At 30.0% G+C, this 21283-nt stretch overlaps 1 protein-coding gene and 1 long non-coding RNA gene across 3 annotated transcripts in view; both read right to left on the bottom strand.

Annotated features, from left to right (window-relative positions):
* LOC136075532 (uncharacterized) overlaps nt 1–1875 on the bottom strand; it is a 2867-nt gene extending 992 nt beyond the window's left edge. The window contains exon 1 of the long non-coding RNA XR_010635995.1: nt 1663–1875. This is a non-coding gene — a long non-coding RNA (uncharacterized LOC136075532). The remainder of the gene's footprint in view (nt 1–1662) is intronic.
* Nucleotides 1876–6367: 4492 nt separating this feature from the next.
* The window catches only part of LOC136075533 (uncharacterized), a 68749-nt gene continuing 53833 nt past the window's right edge, over nt 6368–21283 (bottom strand). Inside the window, exons 7-8 of one of the 2 annotated variants that reach the window (XM_065788965.1) lie at nt 19080–19482; nt 6368–7200 (exon numbers count right to left, since the gene is read on the bottom strand). In XM_065788965.1, the coding sequence (XP_065645037.1) occupies nt 7152–7200; nt 19080–19482 (452 nt within the window). In that variant the 3' untranslated portion in view covers nt 6368–7151. Of the gene's footprint in view, nt 7201–19062; nt 19483–21283 lie in introns of both variants that reach the window. The other variant, XM_065788964.1, reaches the window with a different exon arrangement.

Genomic DNA, 21283 nt, shown 5'->3' on the forward strand with positions numbered 1-21283 from the left:
CATGCCAATAACAAAATAAAGAACAAACAATAGTTGACCTAAATTAGCCAATTGTATAACTTTAGACATCTATAAGACACTTACAAAAATAAATTAAGTAATGAATTTTTTAAATATTAACTAGAACATAAGGTACATAAACAAATCAACAATAAAAAACAAAAAAAAACATATTTATGTATATTGATTGAATTTAAATATTTAAATATGTCATAAAAACAAAAACAGTAGAAATAACAGGATATATTCACAACATTGATAGTACTAAAGACAAACTGTTTATGACAGTATAACACAGTAACAAAAGGAAACATCTCTAATTTACCATTCTCAATACATTTCAGGTAATGCTACCGCATGTCATTATCTTTTTATATAACTAAACTTAGGTTGATACTGCTACACAAAACCATTGCATTTCTTTCTAAGAAAAAATCACAATCATTTTCATGTGCAACTCTATGCACTAACAATGGCACATCACCTTTACTTAAACTATTAAAGAGTGAATCATAAAACTAAACACACTTCCAATGTAAAACAACATCAGGACACATTACTTAGAAACACCCAATATGATTTTCTAACATTAATCGTTGCACTGTAACTTTCTGAAAGACCACATGAATTAAAACAACTAAAAATGCAAAAAATCCAGATATTTTAAACTTGGAAACCCAAACATTTTAGAAAACTGATATAAAAACAAACTTTGTGCTATATCAATCAAGGTATCATCAAGCCAGCAAGGTGAGTCTCTTAAAATATCTAAGGCCTTGTCTTTAGACTGTATTGACAAACTTTAAAGAAAACTTTAGAAAAATTTTGAACTTCGACAGCCCCTTTTTACAACGATACTATCATTAACAAATAGCTTTTTTCAAACCTTTACCGCTACCAGTTTAAACTCTGAACCTTTTTCTCATTGATTGGTTTAAGGAAAATAGCAGACTTTATCAAATAATCTAAAATTTTAGAGTTTTTTGAAGAGTACCAAAAATCTATAAAATAAAGTAGTTGCATAAATTGTTAATTTTTCAATATATTTACTTCAATTATCAGTAATTGTAATAATATATTTTTTTCAAGTTTTATTAAGGCAAGAGGTCCAATAAGGTCTAAGGGAAGTTTGTGTACCTATAGCCAGATTGTTTTAGTGCCCAAATTCAAGTCCCCAGACTTTTCTAAAGAAGGCAAAACTGATACGATTACATCTCTATACTAATTACTTTGTATTAGTATAAGTATATTGACTTATACTAATAAAATTCCATCAAGTAAAAGGGTTTAAAAATTAGTAACCCTTGGTAGAATAACCTTTTTTTAATCTGTACCTAGGGTCACTTTCTGAAAATTAGATTCAAATCCATAATAAATTTACAGTTAATTTGGTCTTAGATTGTTTTCAATAAGTATTTCTAGTAATACTTAATTGCAACTCTTAAATACATAACAAAATTGACTAATAGTTCTGAGCAAAATCGACAAATAAGTCAATGCATAAAATGGAAGTCCCAAAACAACTGCGAGTTTTGAGATGCTGAGACATAGTATAAAATTAACTTCAGAAACATAAAATAATATAAAATATACAATAATAATAAACTCTTAATCATAAATTATATAAAAGTTTAACTTAAATAGTGGGTTATATACACATACCACAAAGTTGACACTTTTTTATTATAATAATTTATTATTCCATCAGAGACTGCTAAACATCTTCAACAGAGTAATTATAGACTCGCATTTTAATTATATAATTTTAAAAAATTTTAAAACATGATTATTTTTGTTTTTTGAGTTTATACCTAACGGAAACAAGGCTACTTATTTAACGATAGATTTAACCTACCTAACGGAAGCTTTGCGCTGTATCTGCGCAGGCGTTAAGCTTGCGCAGAACTGACTGTCTACTTATTTAACGATCTACTTATTTAACGCGACACCGTGATATCGAACAAAACATTTTCTTAATAATGAGCCTTTTAAAAATCTTTATTTTTCGTTTATACACAGTTATCTATCACACTGTAACATTGCCTGAGGTATTACTAATCACACTAAATTAAAGAATATTTATAAGAAACAAAAACATTCTTGCAGGATAATATTTGGTGCAACCAGAAATGCACAATGTGAACCTCTCTTACGTCAGCTCGGAGCTTTAAATATTTATATGCTCAATATTCATCAAATTTTACTATTAATGTTTAAAGCAAAACGTGGGTTTTTGCTATAAACATAAATAGTAAAACTTGATGAATATTAAGCAGTATATCTCCAGTAACATTTCAATCCCATTTTAATGAAAGCTCTCATAAATATCCTATCAAATTTTCAGAGAATAACTTTGTCGTTCCAATAATACATCTTAAATTAAGTTCGTACTAAATTCAATATCGGGGACCTTTTGTTTGGAAAAATTTTTATCCAATTTTTAATGAAAAACAAAACTTTGTTTTAAATTGCTCTTTGGAAAATTTTAAGGCGAATTTAAAACGGCATTCGCTAAACATGGACTTTGATATATTATATTTCAAATATCTTTTTTGACAATTATAAAAGGTTTGAACTAAATCACTTAAAAAAATCAGTTAAACTTTTGCATATTCTTTAGCTTTTGTTACTAATGGTTTACAAACCATTAATAACAAATGTTTTACATAAAAGCAAATCTGCTTTTACGTTTATGTTTTTGTTGATATTTATTAATTAGCCCAAATTCTTATTTTTATTTCATTATTTTTAATAAAACATAACTTTTGTTTATATGTTATGCATTTTTATACAAAATGATTTTTTGTGGATTGATAACTTTCATGATTTTCTCTTGTTTGCACTTTTTTATTTTTTAAGTTATTTCGCTAAATATTGTTAGCAAAAAATTATATTATTGCTGAATTCTATGTATTATGCTGTTTTATTTATCATTTATTACGTATGTAAATTTTAAAAACGTTTCAGAACACTAAAGTAACGGGGCTCGGGGATAAGACTACATGTCTTCTTCTTGCTCCGGCCAGGATTTTCTATTAATGTAATATCTTTTTTTGTAATTTTTAAAACACGGCAGAATAAATTGATAATAATAATAAATAATAAAAACAGTTTTATTATTAAATGTCTTTGCAATAAGTAAATAATTCCAGCACCGAGCGAGTTCCTCACTTTAATATTATTCAAGAACTTGAGATTTCACAGTTGGAAATAAAAATTTAATTCTTTCTTTTTTTTTTTTTAGACGTACAAATATTTACAAGTTCCGTGTTTTATGATATATATATATATATATATATATATATATATATATATATATATATATATATATATATATATATATATATATATATATATATATATATATATATATATATATATATATATATATAAAGATGGCTAGGACGAGAAAAAGACAGGTTTGTCTTATCACCAAGTCACTTAATTTTCTTGACATTTATATAAATATGTTGTAACTAAAATTAGAAATGAGAGGAAAAAGCAAAATGTTTCAATGAAGTTTATATTATAAAATGCAAAATAGTTTAACAGAGTCTTTTAAAGTTATTTTTAATATAAGTTAATAAAGAAATTTAATCACAACAACATGAAGATTAACTTACGGTCATGCAGTACTATATATATTCAAACTTCAAAGTTATTCATTAAAAGAAAATTTTAAAAATTCATTCAATAATACAAAAAACCAAAAAAAAAAAAAAGACAAGATAAAAGAAAACATTAAAGTTAATTTATATATTTATATTTAATGATATCAGAGCTTTATAATTGATTTTTTGACGAGATTAAATAAAAATAACTACATAATTTTTACCTAGTCAAAATAATGTATTTATTTTTACTTAATCTCGTCAAAAAATTAGTTATATATATATATATATAAATATATATATATATATATATATATATATATATATATATATATATATATATATATATATATATATATATATATATATATATATATATATATACATATATATATATATATATATATATATATATATATATATATATATATATATATATATATATATATATATATATATATATATATATATATATATATATATATAGTATATTCAAAGAATAATTTTATTTTTCCCTTCTCTCTCTGTCATTTAAAAAAAAAAAAAAATTTTAAATATAGTTATTAAAATCTATAAATGCTGTATATCTTTATAATTACTTTTTAATAATATAATTGACTATTATGCATATAATTAAACACTTTAGACCTTTCCAGACAAATAAAGTATCCATTAGTTGATTATTTTCAAATATAATTTTTTTAAAAGTAACTATGTTTGTTCATTATTTAAAAGAAATAGTTTTATTTGTTTAAACTGTTCAAGAGTTGTAAGTTTTTTAATATCATTCCTAATTATCTTATTCCATACATTAGGTCCTCTAATAGTTTTTGAGAACTTGGTGGACTCATATAAAGTTTTGGGTTAAGTAGAGTTGTTACTTGAATGTTTAATCATGTATTTGTGTTTAATTTTATTAAATAATGGTTTGAAGATATTTGGTATTGTATTTTTATTAGTTTTATACATAAAAATTAGATGATATATATTTTTGGTACAAACTTAATATTTCTAGATTGTTAAACAGTGGTCTTGAATGCGAGAAGCGGTGTGCGTTTGATAATAATCTAATTGCAAGTTTTTGTTTGCTAAATAGCTTTTTTGTCTTTTTTTTATTACTGGTGCACCAAGCAATGTTTGCATAATTAAGAAAGGGAATGAATAAATGAGTAATATATGTATTTCAAACATGATTGATATAAGTATGGTTTTGCTTTATAGAGTAACCCGATATTTTAAGAAGTTTTATTTTCAATCATGTTTATGTCGTTTTTCTAATTTATGTTTTTATCTAGAATTACACCTAAAAATTTCATTGAACATTCTCTTTTTACGATGTATTCTCCAATAATAAGTTTTCGAAGTGCAAGAAAGGTTTTATCTTTTATATGGGGGCAATGAAAAACTTAGTTTTATTAATTAAAAGTTTATTCAGATTTAATTATTTGGTTAGTTTTAGAAGTTCAATGTTGACCGTTTTAAATAATATTGTTATATCACTATCTGACAAAAATAAATTTGTGTCGTCATCAAATAAGATAAAATCTAGTATATTGGAGGCTTTGCTTAAATCATTAATATGAATTAAAAATAAAAGTGGTTATAATATAGATTCTTGAGGAACTCTGCAAATAATTGTCATACTGTTAATTTTTTCATTGCCTAATGAAATATCTTGTTTTCTATTTGATATGTAGCTTTTAAATCAAGTTATGTTTATATTTTTGATTCCGTAGTTTTCTAATTTATTAATTAAAATACTATGATGAACAGTGTCGAACGCCTAACTAAGATCTATGAAAAAAACTAAAGTGAACTTGTTTTTGTCGAAACCTTGAAAAATAAATCTGAATGATATGAAGAATTGCATGATCAGTAGAGTGCCCTGTTTTGAAGCCAAATTGTTTGTTATAAAGAATATTATTTAAAAAATAAAGAGTATAATTAGTTATACATAAAACGTAGCATTTTCGAGAAGCAAGAAAGAATGGAAATAAGTCTATAGTTAGAAATATTAGTATCACCTCTAGATTTAAAAACTGGTATAACCCCTGCAATTTTACGTTTTTTTGGAAAGATTCTTTAAAAAAACAACGAAAAAACCTGAAAGTTTCATACTAATTTAATACTGGTTTTCGGTCTCCACCATAGAATGTAAAGAAACGAGCGTTTTTTATACATCTCTATGTTTTTCTGGCTACTCCGATTCAAATAAATATTATATATATAGTTACTTATGTAAAATACTATATACAGGGCCGGCGCGATTAGGTGTCACGTAGGGGAAAGGGGAGGGGGGCGTGCGCCATTACGATTTTGCCGACTTAAAAAAAAAAGAAAAGGGGACGACTGAATAAGCGCGAATTTCATAAGTGCAAACGCCAATTTTTAAATCGCACTTATGTCAATAAGTGCGAATGACGTAATGCGAACTGGCATAAGTGCGAATTGACATAAGAACGAAGCAGTTACAAAAACTGGCACAAGTACGAACTGGCATAAGTGCGCCAAAAGAATTAGCAAACATTGGCATAAGTGCGAACTGTCATAAATGTGAAGCAGTGGCATAAGTGCGCCGAACAAATTTGCAAACATTGGCAAACTAAGTGCGAACTGGCATATGTGCGAAGCAGTTACAAAAACTGGAATAAGTGCGGGCTGGTATAAGTACGAATTAACATACCCCTCCCCCCCCCACACACACACTCCTTCGCCCCGGCCTTGACTATATACTTAACTATATAAAATACTATATATTTATTTGTTTAAAATAATTATACTCATTAAAACACTAATTAAAATATTTACTTATAAAAATAAGTCTAAAATTCTACAACTTATACAAACCAGCTATTAATTTAAAAATCCTACTAAAAAAATGTAAAAAAAGTAATAAAAACTATCATTAGCTTTAATAAAAACTATCATCCTGCTTTAATTATAACTTTTCAATGTTGCACCCTGCTTCTATTCAACTACAACTTTTTAATGGTGCACCCTGCTTCTATGTCTTAACTATATAATTTTTGTTTACCACAACTCTTCAATGATTTTCTCACTTATTAAATCGTGAGCATCTTGATATTGACACTTTAAAAGAATATCAAGAAAAGGTTGAACATTGCGATAAGATCAAGCAACTTTTCCGTCCGACTGTATACACAGGGAAGTTTACCGGTATTACCAATAATATTAATATCAACGGAGCTTATTCTCAGTTCTTCAGCAATGTCTTTCCAGGACTGATAAGTTGCGCTTTCACTAACAAGTTGAAAGCTGAGCTCATGAATATGAATATAACTAATTTTGTTAAATTCATCATCGTCAATATAATTGTTTTTTAGCACAATGTTTTGGGCACCACTAAGCACAAACTTCATTAAGCATTCACGAAACTCTTTGATTTTCAGCGTTGTCATAAACATTTTCAAATATTCTAAAAACGAAAGAGCAACGTTTCCACCTCCCTTGTCGGTAAATAGAACTGACATACATGAATCACTTTCAAAATTAAAAAAAACCATGATTTTTGAAACTCGATCATCTTGATCCAAAATCTTCTATAAAGCGGGGAGTCCGTATCAAAAGTCTAAAAAAAAAAATATAAACGTTAATTTGTTTGCTTATTCAAAAAAAATAACCTTAGAAACAAATTAATTTAAGATTTAAAAATAGAAAAAAAAAATGAAGTGAACATTTAAGAAATTATTAATAAAGACGTCTTTCTTTTCAACTTCTTTAGCGTTATTAAGACAAGTTTGTGTATTGTTTGTTGAAAATTAGCCCGTTTGTTGAAAATTATCTTTCTTTTTAACTTAATTTAGCGTTATTAAGACAAGTTTGTTTATTGTTTGTTGAAAATTAGCGCGAAAACAAAGATAACTAAACAACAAATCCAATAGAATTAAAAAATAGTCTAATGATTCATACCGCATTACTATAAATAATAATTATTGACGATTTATGCTACACAATACCATCGCTCAGAGCAGCCAAATTTTGTTAAAACTACCAAATGATTCACACCAAGAAAAAGATACACAACCTCAAAAACAATACTTTTTTTTTTAAAGGTAATTCACTCCTAACAAGACTGCAAACAACCACTATTAAGTTGGAAGTTACTGAAAACAAAGAATTGAGTTAAAGAGCAAGGAAACAGTTGACTTGAAAAGTTATAGGTTGTATGAGTTAGAAAAGTTGAAGGTTGTATGAGTTAGGAAAACATGAAGATGGGAGAGAGTTCCAAAGGATTGAAGTGCGGGGAAAAATTGTACTTGATGGAAAACACTCTGCTTTATTTCCAGTAACGTACCATTGAGGTTCTATCCTTGGTCCTGTGTTGTTTCTCACCTATATTAATGATCTTCCTGATAACCATACCATAAAAGTAGCTCGACTTACTAATGACACAACTATTTACTCCAGTCTTGAAAATAAAGTCATAACTTTTTATTCACATAGAACATGGGGCCAATTTTGAATGTAAGTCTCTCCTGTGGCGGCCTGGTTTGCAGTGGTCGGTGAAATTTATCTCAAAGAAAAGTTTGCTAGTGACTATTATATTGTTCATATTCCTATGTTGATTCCTATATTAGCAACACTTCCTACATTTTTTTAAAATTTTTTTTTCACTATTGAAAAATAACCCATCTTCTATTAATCTTAGATTGCAATGTTACCATTGACTAAGATGGTCTCCATTATCATACCTGCTGCTTTTATACTTTTGAATTTCACTACCTCTATAAATTAATTATTTGTTCTTGTTTGGAAAACCTTTTTTTATTTAAATGTTATTTACCTCCCAAAAGCCGTGGGGGCCCCTACAGTCGTGGAGGCTTCTGTTATCATATTAAGCTAGATTTTCTATTCTGTCACAGACAAGATCCAAAACGCATTGTAAACCTGCATTAGCTGACATGTTTTAGCTTTTGTTCCTTGTCATATGGTTACATCTCTTTTTCTACAAATATTACCATAGTTAATGCTCAAGCGAACATTTATTTTATACTTGAGCTTATTTTTAAATACTTTAATATTATTTATCTATTTAATTTATTTAATTATTTATCTATTTAATTAATTTAATTTATTTATCTATTTAATTTATTTAACTATTTATCTATTTAATTTATGTAATTATTTATTTCTATTACTTTAATCAGTATATCAGTTACAAATCAAGTTACAAAAAAGCTAAAAAATTTAGTAATAATAAAACTGATACATAATTCCACTATGTAACAGTACCAGTTCTGAATAGCAGGTGCATATAATATTTGTTGAGTATTTTATATAGCTAAAAAATTTAATTAAATTTGAAGATTTTAACTTTGTGAAGAAAAAAAGGCTATGAATAACGAATTAACTACATTTATTTTTTTCAATATTTCTAGAAAGTTTTTTTAAACTTTCCAGAAATATTGTAAAAATTTAAAGAAATATTATAAAATTAATAATAAAAAAAAAATGATACCAAGCTCTTAAGACAAATATGATTCATAAGATCATTGCAATTCTAGAGTAAATTACAAAAAATGAAAGACTAATTTAAATTTTAAAAATGCTAGTCAAGTGTCGGATGCCACCTGTATGGGGGATGACTTTGGACATGTACAGGGGAGATTATGGGCATCAAGTAAATAAGCAAATTCAACGAGTTTGTTTTTCAATTATGAATTATTGCAATTGGTATTCATCCAAATTGCACTTAAAATATATCATGACATTAAAACGACACATCATGGCACATCAAAAGTATCAGTATGGCTGTCATTAAATTCATCCATATTAAGGTTATACATACTCTTTGATCATTGAAATTATAGGTCTATTGATTCATCTGAGGATGATTTTTAAAGGACTGGTTTTTAAGAGGTTTTTCCATGTAGAATCTTTTTCTTTATTGACTTTTTTGTAAGCTTCTTCACCATTCCTGCCTCTTTTTCTGGGGTATCTGTGGCTATTATAGATATACCCTTATGTTGTCCTCAATTATTAGATTCACCCTTGATTTCTTGTGTGGTAACATGTGAACCAATAGAAATGCGCCCCTTTGATAAAGTTTAGACTTTAGTGTTAAAAGATGTTTCTGGAAAATTAGAAAGAGTTAATGGCATCCTTATGTTAAGACTAATATTATGAGATGAGAAACTTGGTTGAGTTTTAATATGAGTACTATTAGCAGCTGTAGTTACTCACATTACTTACATTAGTTCAACATTATCCTGATTACCTAACGGAGCTATTGCTAGCGGTTGACCAATTAGTAAAAATGATACACATTGATCAACGCTGTTATGAGATATTAAAGGCCTATTTGATTGAGCAGTTTTTTAAGATGTTTCACGAATGACATGAACCAATCAGGTTCTGCAGACTTTAACTCCTTCCATTTTCGTGGATACTTTATACAATTTCTCTACAAATATTTAAAGGCTAAACGTCCTGTAGCTTTCGGTGTTAGGTCATGGAGCATTGCTGAGCATTTAATTAAATACTCAGCTAGCAAAGCTTCCATATACAGAGAAAAAACTTGAAATAAGTTGTTACATCGACGGTTATTAAATCAATATTCTGATGTTTAGTCGTTTTGATATGGTTAAAGAGTTTTCAGTTTCTCTCACCGTGTTTACCAGGACTCTTTCAAAAAAAGTCTAACTTACATTTTGGGCAAACTTTTGATGCAGCCGTTTATTTAAAATTTAATTTTTATTTAAAAAAAAGTGTTTAGGAGGGAAAACCGAAAAAACAATTGCGATAAAAATAAGCTGATTTTTTTTTAAGAACAAATAAAATTTAAAAACTGAACAATATTTAGTAATACTTTTAAATAGATTTGACAGTTAAGTTAAACCCAAGCATTAACTTTAATTTTAATAAACTTTAATATATTTTTTAAATCAAAATTAAATTATATATTTTTAAAATCTAAATTAAACTATATATTTTTTTTTATCAGAATAAAATTATATATTTTTATTAAATAAGTTTTAAATTAAATCATATGTTTTTTATATCAGAATTAAATTATGTTTTTATGATCTTTACTTCAAACTTAAAAAATCAATCATTGCAATAAAATAAAAACAAAACAAAATTAAACTTTTAATTTTATTTGAGTTTTTTTCATTTGTAAATATTTACAAATGAAAAAATAATTTATTATTTAAATAGCGCTTATATCAAACATAATTGTCATTCAAACTTTAGTAAGAAATATTTATACATAAATGTCATTCAAAAGTTAAAGTGACTTTTTTTAAAATTAATGACTTCTTTTATATTACCGCTTATAGTATAATTTATAAGTTAAAAAATGATAAAAAGTCGCTTCACCGAAATCACTTACTGCTTACGTAAAAATCGCTAAGGCGTAAAAAAGCTCTACGCTTAACGCTTTAAAACAAGGCCTGATATATATATATATATATATATATATATATATATATATATATATATATATATATATATATATATAACTATAAATGCATGTTTAGATAAGCACTCTGATAACACTCTGAAATAGCCTGCTGTAAGAGAATCAGTACACACATCAACAATCTTGTATGCGGCCCGCTGTTGCAAGGGTACCGCTACATTGACTGAGTGTTTGGCATTTGGCAGCAATTTTTTCTTTTATTTTTTTATTTATTTTTTCTTTTTTTCTAAATTACCATATAAATTAATGTAACAAAAATAAGGTAATATTTTGTTACGTAAATATCCTATAGTAGATGATATTTTAAGAAATTTAAAAAACTTAACCATTATGAAAAAGAAATTTACAGTAAAATTTGTCCTGTTGGTTTTCAACATACAGCAAGAACTTATTATCTACTAAAGAAGCACAAATTCAGTAAGGATTTTCCTCTACCACCTTTTCAACCAATTTTTCAATTATTGACAAAAAATGTTTAAAATATTTTAGAATACTCATTTCAAAAAATTGCTTTAAAAATATTTTATCAACGGGTTCATATTTCTTATTTATTTAATAAAAAATGATTAATATTTTGGATAGAATTGCATTAGGTTCTCCTTGGCACCAAATTAGGCAAATATGTTTGTTCTTTTTTATATACTTTATTTCATGAAACCCAAGTTTCATGACCAAACATGAGTTTTTAATCGATCATTTTTTATACAAATTTTTATAAACATGTGGATGAAATTATTGATACTTTTAATTGATAAAGTATAGCTGGGGCTATGACCAGGGCTGGGTTTGTGACCGAGGCTGCATAAACACCTATACACCCTAAAAGTATATTTTTTCAATTCAAAATTAATGTTGTATTTTGACCAAAACTCATTCTTGCATGGCTTCTTAATCAACAAATTACATGCTTTTACTGCATCTATCATTTCATGCTATAAAAACTTTTATTAATCCAGTTTATTTCCTTGCACATTAAACTGTTGCTCATCTTTATGATTTCCTTTTTTATACAACCTACAACTTTTTAAGTCTTCAGTTAACCGCTTCCAAGCTTTTTAACCCATCCACTATTTTATAGTAACTTAATAGTGATTGGTTGCAACCCATCCACTATTTTATAGTAACTTAATAGTGATTGGTTGCATACATAAATATATGCAAGTATCTAAAAAGTAAATATATGTATAAAATTATACTATACAAAGAATTATAAATTTTTTTCTAGCCCCGGCAATCAACCCCTGCTAAATCTAATAATTTTGCCAGGTCCAAGTTTGCAAAACATCTTATTTTTAGCAGGGGCCAGGGCCCCGGTCACTTCCTAGTATTTAGTTAGAAAACTTTTTAGAACTTGATATCAACATAGATTATTTCTAGAAACAAGAATTGTTAAACTTTATTATTGTTTTATTATTTTATTAGATGGCTTTATTATTGAGTTTTTTGATGTCGAAAACTTTATTGTACTTTTGGTATGAAATAAATACAAAAGTTTTTTTTCTATATTATTCTTTTTTCAAAGTTTTTCATTTATCTATGCACCTACCTAATTTCATAAAAAAAATTTTTTGTAGCAGGGTGTCAATTTTTTGCTGCACTTTTGGTACCTAGTTTTCATTTTGCCCGAAATGGTTGCAGGAGACAGAGGGGTTATTTAAGAATTTTTTATATTTGGTTTAGATTAAATAAAATTTTTTATTAAAAAATCGAAAATGATGATAGAGATAAAGGTTTCAATATTGCTTCCTATTTATTAAAATTTTTTATTGTATACTAATTGAATTCCTTTTAGTAAAGAAAGTCAAATCAGGTTATCCTGCTACTGGTAACATGTAACCCAGTACAATCTGCTTCATGTCCTGCTGCCTTGTAGGATACGCCTTTTTAGGCAAAGGCTAGGAGATGCCAACTCCAATTTAAAACACCCCCTGCCTTGGGGCTCTTGGTTGAGTAAAGGCTAGAGATGGTGTCTCAATAAAAATACTCATCTTGGGCAGATGTTAAATGCACCCAGCTACTGTCTTGTAGAAGGCCTCCTAGGCAAAGACTTAAGGGGTAAACCGATTCTATCTGTTGACCAGCCTCGCACCCCTTCTTCATCTATTAGGCTGGCGCAGATGTATTTTTAATACATTGTTTCCAGTTTAGGATGTTGAATGCTGGATCTTCTTGACTCAATGCATGGGTTTGCTTGTGTCACTGTTTTAATGACTACGCAACTCATTCTATTATCTCCTTATGAGGGTACAGCTCTAAAACTCAGTTTTATGGTTCTGAGGCCGGCTGGTAGTCAGGTTTCCCGAACTCTGTGGTAGCTCTCAGAGAGGCTGATTCCATCAACAGCTGAAAAATATCAAAGTATTAACAGTGCCATGTTGCGCATGGATGGTGTCCCTGTTTGTACTTTAGGTGTGCATTGCGGAGGCCACATTTGGAGCCCTTTGTTACGGCTTAGGGTTTATTAGTAGTAATGAGGCAATTGCTTGGGCTATTAAACGGTGTCCTGAGTATTATCTATGCTTTGAGTCAAGTTCTTCAATCTAATTTAAAAATGAATAAAGTACCAAAAACTATAAAACACAAAAAACCATCATCATCACCAAGTTCTCTAAACCTATCATTCACTAATATTCGTGGTCTTCGAAGTAACTTTTCTTCTGTTGAGTCTTATCTCTTGCAAAGTTCACCAGACCTACTTGCTCTTTGTGAGACTAATTTGAGTTCGGCTGTCTCATCTTGTGATCTTAGTGTTGATGGTTATCTTCCTCTGATTCGTAAAGACTCCAATAGTCACATGCTTGGCCTGGGCATTTACATTCGTAAGAACTCACCTGTTTGTCGTGAAACTAGGTTTGAATCCACAGACTATTCTTTCATGTGCTTTCGTTTAGCACCACTTCACTCTATTGCCTTTCTCTTTGTTCTATATCGCTCTCCTTTATCTCAAGACTGCACTCTTTTTGATGTTATTTCCGATCATATTGACCAAGCCCTCTCTCTTTATCCATCAGCTAATATAGTTGTTGTCGGTGACTTTAATGCTCACCACTCTGAATGGCTTGGCTCTAGTGTCAGTGACTCTGCAGGCATTAAAGCCCACAACTTTTGCCTTTCTCAAACCCTAACTCAAATAGTCAACTTTCCAACTCGCTTTCCTGACAACCCTAATCATTTACCTTCTCTACTTGACTTATGTCTTGTTTCTGATCCTAGTCAGTGCTCAGTTTCTCCACATTCACCCTTAGGTGCTTCTGATCACAGTTTGATCTCTCTAAAACTAATATCTCATTCTTCTTCATCACCTGAATCCCCCTATTATCGCACCTCTTACAACTTCAGTAAAGCTGACTGGGATTCTTTCCGTGATTTTCTTCGTGATGGCCTTTGGGTAGAAATCTTTCAACTTCCTGTCGACAAATGTGCTTCTTAAATAACTTCGTGGATTCAGGCAGGCATGGAATCTTTTATTCCCTCTCGACGATTCCAGGTCAAACCTCACTCTCCTCCATGGTTTTCCTCACACTGTGCTGCTGCGATTGCCAATCGAAACCGTTACTTCCATATTTATCAGCAAAACAATTCTCCAGAAAACAGACGTCTGTTTATTACTGCTAGAAACTGTAAAAAGGTTTTGTCTAACGCCAAAACCCGCTATTCTCAGGTCATGAAATCTCGTATCTCATCTCATAAATTAGGCTCTCGTGACTTCTGGAGAATCTTTAATAATATCAATAATAAGGGCAAATCTATAATTCCACCTCTCTTGTACGGTTCAGACTTATCATCTCTTGATTCCACTAATTGCGTTCTACCTGATATTGCCAACAAACAGGTTGATCCATTGCTTGACATTCATATCACTCCAGCATCTGTATCTAAAGTTATTTCCTGCCTAGACTCTTCCACAGCTTGTGGCCCAGACAACATACCTGTTATTGTCTTGCAGAAGTGTTCTCCGGAGCTGTCGTCTATACTCTCAAAACTATTCAACAAGTGCTTATCAGAGTCTTGTTTTCCAGCCTGCTGGAAAGCCGCATCTGTTATCCCTATCTTCAAAAATTCTGGGGAGCGATCTGATTTGTCTAACTACTGTCCCATAAGTCTTCTTCCTATCATAAGCAAGGTTTTTGAATCTTTAATTAACAAACACTTAATTTCTCATCTTGAATCTAATAACTTACTTTCTGACCATCAATATGGATTTCGATCTTCTCGTTCTACAGCTGATTTGCTAACAGTAATAACTGACAGGTTTTATCATGCATTAGATGAAGGTGGAGAGGTTAAGGCCATCGCTCTTGACATTTCAAAAGCATTTGATAAAGTTTGGCATGCTGGTCTTCTCCATAAGCTTTCTTCTTATGGTGTATCCGGCAACATCTTTAAGATCATTGAATCTTTCCTTTCCAATCGAAGCATAAAAGTTGTCCTCAATGGACAACACTCTTCTTCTTATTCTGTAACTTCAGGGATTCCTCAAGGTTCTATCCTTGGCCCTATACTTTTTTTAATTTACATTAACGATCTTCCAGATATTCTCACATCGAAGGTGGCATTGTTTGCTGATGATACTACCATTTATTCTTGTCGTGATAAGAAACCAACACCTTCTGATTGCTTGGAGGGGGCATTTGAGCTTGAAAAGGATCTCACTTCTGCTACAGCATGGGGCTCACAGTGGCTGGTGAACTTTAATTCAGATAAAACTCAATTTTTTTCAGCCAATCGTTATCGCAATAATTTAGATCTTCCTATATTTATGAACGGTGATGTACTCGATGAGTCACCTACTCTTCATCTTCTTGGATTAACTCTTACTTCTAATCTTTCTTGGAAATCATATATCAAATCAGTTGCAAAATTAGCATCTGCTAAGGTTGCATCTCTTTATCGAGCTCGTCACTTTCTTACTTCGGATTCTATTCTCTATTTCTATAAATCTCAAATCCGGCCTTGTATGGAATACTGTTGCCATATCTGGGGCGGATCTTCTAATGATGCCCTTTCTCTTTTAGACAAGTTGCAAAAACGCATTGTAAACATAGTTGGACCTGCTCTTGCAGCCAACCTCCAACCATTATCACATCGTCGTAATGTTGCTTCTCTTTCTCTTTTCTATAAATACTATAATGGGCACTGCTCTAAAGAGCTAGCGTCTCTTGTGCCATCTACTAAAATTCATTCTCGTGTTACTCGTCATTCAATTAAGTGTCATCCTTTTTCTGTGACTGTTCCTAAGTGCTCCAAAAACGCTTATTCGTCTAGTTTTTTTCCTCGAACATCAGTTCTTTGGAATTCGCTTCCTTCATCTTGCTTTCCTGATTCATATAATTTGCAATCTTTTAAATCGTCCGTCAATCGTTATCTTGCTCTACAATCTTCATCTTTTCTCTTACAGTAACTTCCAACTTTTAATTAGTGGCTGCTTGCAGCCTTGTTGGAAGCGAAGATGTTTAAAAAAAAAAAAAAAAAAGATAAAAATATTTACAAAAACAAGTCATTTTTGATACTAGGGTTTATAAAACCATCACCACCACACCCACTTCCATCGTTAACAAACGCCTCTCATACACTTTGGTGGTTTAATATAAATTTGTAACATCTTTTTTGTATAATTTAATTACTAATGTCTTGAAAAAAGACTTTTCCTAAAAAAGAAAGTGTTTAATTTCTTAAGGTAAAGGTGGATATTTGTTGCCTCTTTTATCTCCCTGAGCACACCTGGTGAAAAGTGGTCAAAAATTTTTTTTTTTTCTTACACCTATCTTTTGATATCAAGATACACGATTTTTTTTGTATAAGCAACTCGTTTATAAGCAACTGAACTCGATGTGAAAAATTATTAGGCAACTTCAGTTCTGAACAAATGTCAACATAAGCAACACATAAATTGCACATAAAAATCAAAGCACTCAAAAAGTTCCTTTATTTACTGTCAAATACTATTTTTATGTTGGATATAAAACATAGCTTTATGTAGTTTAAAAAAATGCTGTTCACGTTATTTTGAGAAATGAAAACATTCGATTTTGCGTTCGAATCAATTTTTTTCTCTGCAATGTAATCACTTCTTTTATCACAGTAGTGTTGTTGTTGTGTATGTTGTTGACAACGCTGTAAAGATCATGAGTAATAGAAAGCAGACAAATTTGTTCAACTTTGGTTTTACCAAAAAGATTTGTCATCGTGGTGAGTTGGTAAATGTAGTGCCGAAGGAAAAAGAAGATAATTTGTTTGAATGAAGTGTTTGCAAAAAATCACTGAAAACATCACAAGCTCTTTCAATGCACAAGTTTTGGTGTAAAAATAAGTTATCACATATGGATATTGCTCAAACTGACAAAGACCCGAAATCAATGAGCTTGGATCAAATCATTGATGGAAAGAACAAGTACGATAATATTGAAAAAACTGTGAAATTGGTTTTAGAGAACTTTTTACTGATGTTGAAGCTAACGAATTACCAAAAAATACTGACAAACGGAAGAGCTATACGTTAAAAGAAAAGGTTGATGCGCTAAATGACTTAAACGATGGTATGTTAAGTAGGGATGTAGCAAAAAAGTATAACATTCATAAGAGTATGATTACACGATGGAAATCAAAGGAAAAAGAAATCTACAACAAGTACAATGAAAACAAGAAAACTGCGTTATTCAGGAAATGCCTAAGAGGCGACAAACACAAAGCTTTGTTTAACAAACTTTATGACAAATTCTCCGAAGCAAGAAAAAAGGGGCTAAAAGTTAACTTTGAGTGGTTGTATGTCCGAACGAATCAAATTCATCTAAAATAAAGCCCAAATGCTGACAGATTGCCAAAATCAATAGTCACTCATTTCTTAAGGAAAAATAAGATCCGCATACTGTGTGTTCAACATAAGCGCCAAGCTGACATAAAGAAGCAAACCCCGATTCTGATGAAATGGCATTCAAATTTGATAGAAAAGTTGAACTGTCGGCAAAAGATCGCTGCATTTTGAAAACTCGTTGGGTCGGTGAAGTATACCGCAAAACATCCAAAGACGAGAAATTTCTTTATATGCTTTATAGGAGCTTTGCGAAAACAGGATGTCTTATCACGGCTGATGGTAGCGAGGACGATAAAATAAATCCTGAAGGCATGCCTGCTTATGTTGTTCCACCCCCTGTTGACATTGACAACCCGGTGGATTTCACAGAGACTCCTATTCCAGACGAAGTAAAGGATAACCCTATTGATGTTTTGCCTGATGAATCAGACGGAGAAGACGAGGAACTAGATGGACAAGTAGAAAAATCAGACGGACAAGAAGACGAAGAAAGTGGAGATAAAGAAAATAAAGATCCAGCAGAAGAGAAAAACATTTTTGATCTTTTTTTTTATTAGAATTTAAGTGATTTTAGTTGTAAAGAGCACTCTTCTGTTAAAGACTTGATATTAAACCGTATTTTGTCTTTTATTCGTAAAAACACTGAAATTTAGACTAAGAAACTTAAACAACCATTAAGCAACTCGAGATATAGAAATTGGCTGAAAAATAAGCAACTCGAGTTCTGACCAAAATTCTAAGTTGCTTATACAAAAAAAAATCGTGTATTTGTATTTTGATAAGAATTGACAAAGTTATGACTATTTAAGCTAAAAAAAACTTTTAAAAAGAATTTTTTGATTTTGATAATTTTTTCACCTTTAAAATACTGCCTTGATACTCTTGATATATATCAGTATAATATTTAAACATTTTTAAATTTTTACTCACATACCTACATTTTAGATGTTCCTAGTAAACAGACTAATTCACTTTCAACATAAATTTAACTAATAAATTATAAAACAGTTTTGCATAAACTATTTACTTATTAAACTGTTTAAATCTAATGATGATAAAAAATATTATATTGATTAATAAACATAATATTAATATATCTTTATTAAACAGAAAATTTATCCTAAATATATTTTTACACATTAAAACAAAACCAATCTAAATTTAAACTATCAAAACTTTTATAATTTAAAATTTACCTGTTTTATTAGTATACCTTTTCACAGCCTTTAATACTTGATTCATTGCAGTATCGAAATCTCCTTCCAAAGTAAAATATTTCAATCCAGCTATTTTAAACTTAAATTCATTGCTTAATACATAACCATTTTCAACAATAATTGGAATTATAGGTTTATGATTATTAGAGGCATATATTAGTTCCTTATGACACCAAAGAGATTTCTCATAATGACTTGAAAAACAAGGAATAAATACTGAAGATTTATCAATGCCAATTTGTATTTCTTTAGCCAATTCTGTATCTAAATAATTCTTATCAATCCATATCTTAAAACCATGCTTTTCAAACCAATCATGTATTTTCCATGTTACTTCTCGTGTTACGTGTGAATAAGAAATCATCAAGTCATACCCGTCCATTTTAGGTGAAACAAATTCTGAAAGTTCAAAACAAAATAAAATTTAAAGCATGACCTAATCAAATATATGGCCGGGTGCTATTTTGAAATAATATACAGTAGGGTGCATAGAATTTTTAATTTCAAAAACAGCGGGGTTACTTTTGGTTGTCTAGTGGGGTTACATTAGGTCATCAAGCCTGCCCTCCCTTTCCCACTCACACACAAAAATCCGTACTTTAACACGTTTTTTTTAAATATATGACAATCAAATCTTTGTTTTCTTTTATAATTAAAACACTTCGGCGGGTAAAACAAAATACTTCTAAGTACAAATAGTTTTCACCTAGGTCACATTTTTACATTCATAAGTTGATAAATTAATTTGATATCTTGGCTTTTCAAATCAACGAAATGATCACACCTTCCACGTTGACATTCTTTAAAAGAATTTTCAAACATTGTCAATTTGAAAAACGGCTAGAACTGACAAGCGTATCTGTTCACTATTAGACCTGTAGCAATTTTTCACCTTTTTTAAAGTTGAAAAGGATCTTTCTCCAATTCAAGTTGTAACAGCCAGGGCCGACGAGATAAGTTTCAAAGTAAGGGAAGGGGGGGGGGGGGGGGGAGGGCCCAATTGTCAATTCTTAAAAAAAGTCTTATATATCTATATTTTTCTTATAAAAAAAAAAAGATCCTTTAGAAAAAAAGTGGAAGGGGACCATGCCTTCTTGCCTCCCCCCCCCCCATCCCCCATCTCCGGTGTTGTCGGCCCTGACAGCAGCAGAAAAAAAAAATCCTAAGAACAACTTTAACATTAGGGAATGTAAATACAAGTTTCTTCGATTGAATGATCAAAAGTAAATCTAAATGATTTGGTTTTCAAGATTCACTAGTAGCAATTTCAAATAAAGTGGGAACAAATCTCTTGAAATGCAGACATTCATTTGCAAAATAATTGTTTGGGTAGATTTTTAAAAGTTTTTGGGGCATGCGATATGATTGCAACAAAATATCTGGAAGGCGGACAAGAAATCCAAAACAAAAGATAAGTAGAGCATAAGCTTGTTTTCATCTCTCAAGGTCAGCTAAAAATTGATCGATAATATTTTTAACCTCAGCAATAACTTTTCCTCTTCCAGTAATTTGTCTATCTGCCATGTTGGCTTTTGTGGACTTTATTTTGTTTCTGGTCAGCAGAGAACTTGTTGGTGCCCACCAACACCATAGCTTCTTTTTCAAATTAGTCAAAACTTGATCCAAACTTTTGTTCAGTTCTTTCAAGACTACCTTAGAGTTTAAACTCATATTTCATATATACAAATATATAAGTACTACTGACACCTTGAAGCGCTTAAAAAAACTTCAGAAAATTATAATTAGAATAACCTGTTTGAAAAGCAGAACCTGTATCTGCATGTGCAGACAATCTAGTCTGTAAGAGAATTTTTAGAACCTTTCCAGTGTTTTCCAGTTTTATTTAAAGACTTCCGAGCCATGCTTTGAAGCAGAAAAAATGTTATATAGCTGTTGAAGATAGGCAAAGAAAGACTCAGCTGCTGTATAGAACAATAGGTTAAAAAGATAAATAATCTTAAAATATAAATATAATTAAACTTTACCTAGAAGAAAGAAACTTGGTGACAGATACCACCTGATGCAACACATTTCTCCAATATTCTTTTTCACTCTGAAAGTGTTTAGCGATATCTCAGTCAATCCCAAACATGCATTCACAAAAATAGAGATTGATTTATTATGTTCAGCAAAGTGCTCATGCTAATTGGTTTATAAGCAACTTTCCAGTTGCAAAGTTTGTCCTTGCTTGCTAAAGAGC

The sequence above is a fragment of the Hydra vulgaris genome, chromosome 01 (genome assembly GCF_038396675.1).
Source record: "Hydra vulgaris chromosome 01, alternate assembly HydraT2T_AEP".
NCBI lineage: Eukaryota > Metazoa > Cnidaria > Hydrozoa > Anthoathecata > Hydridae > Hydra > Hydra vulgaris.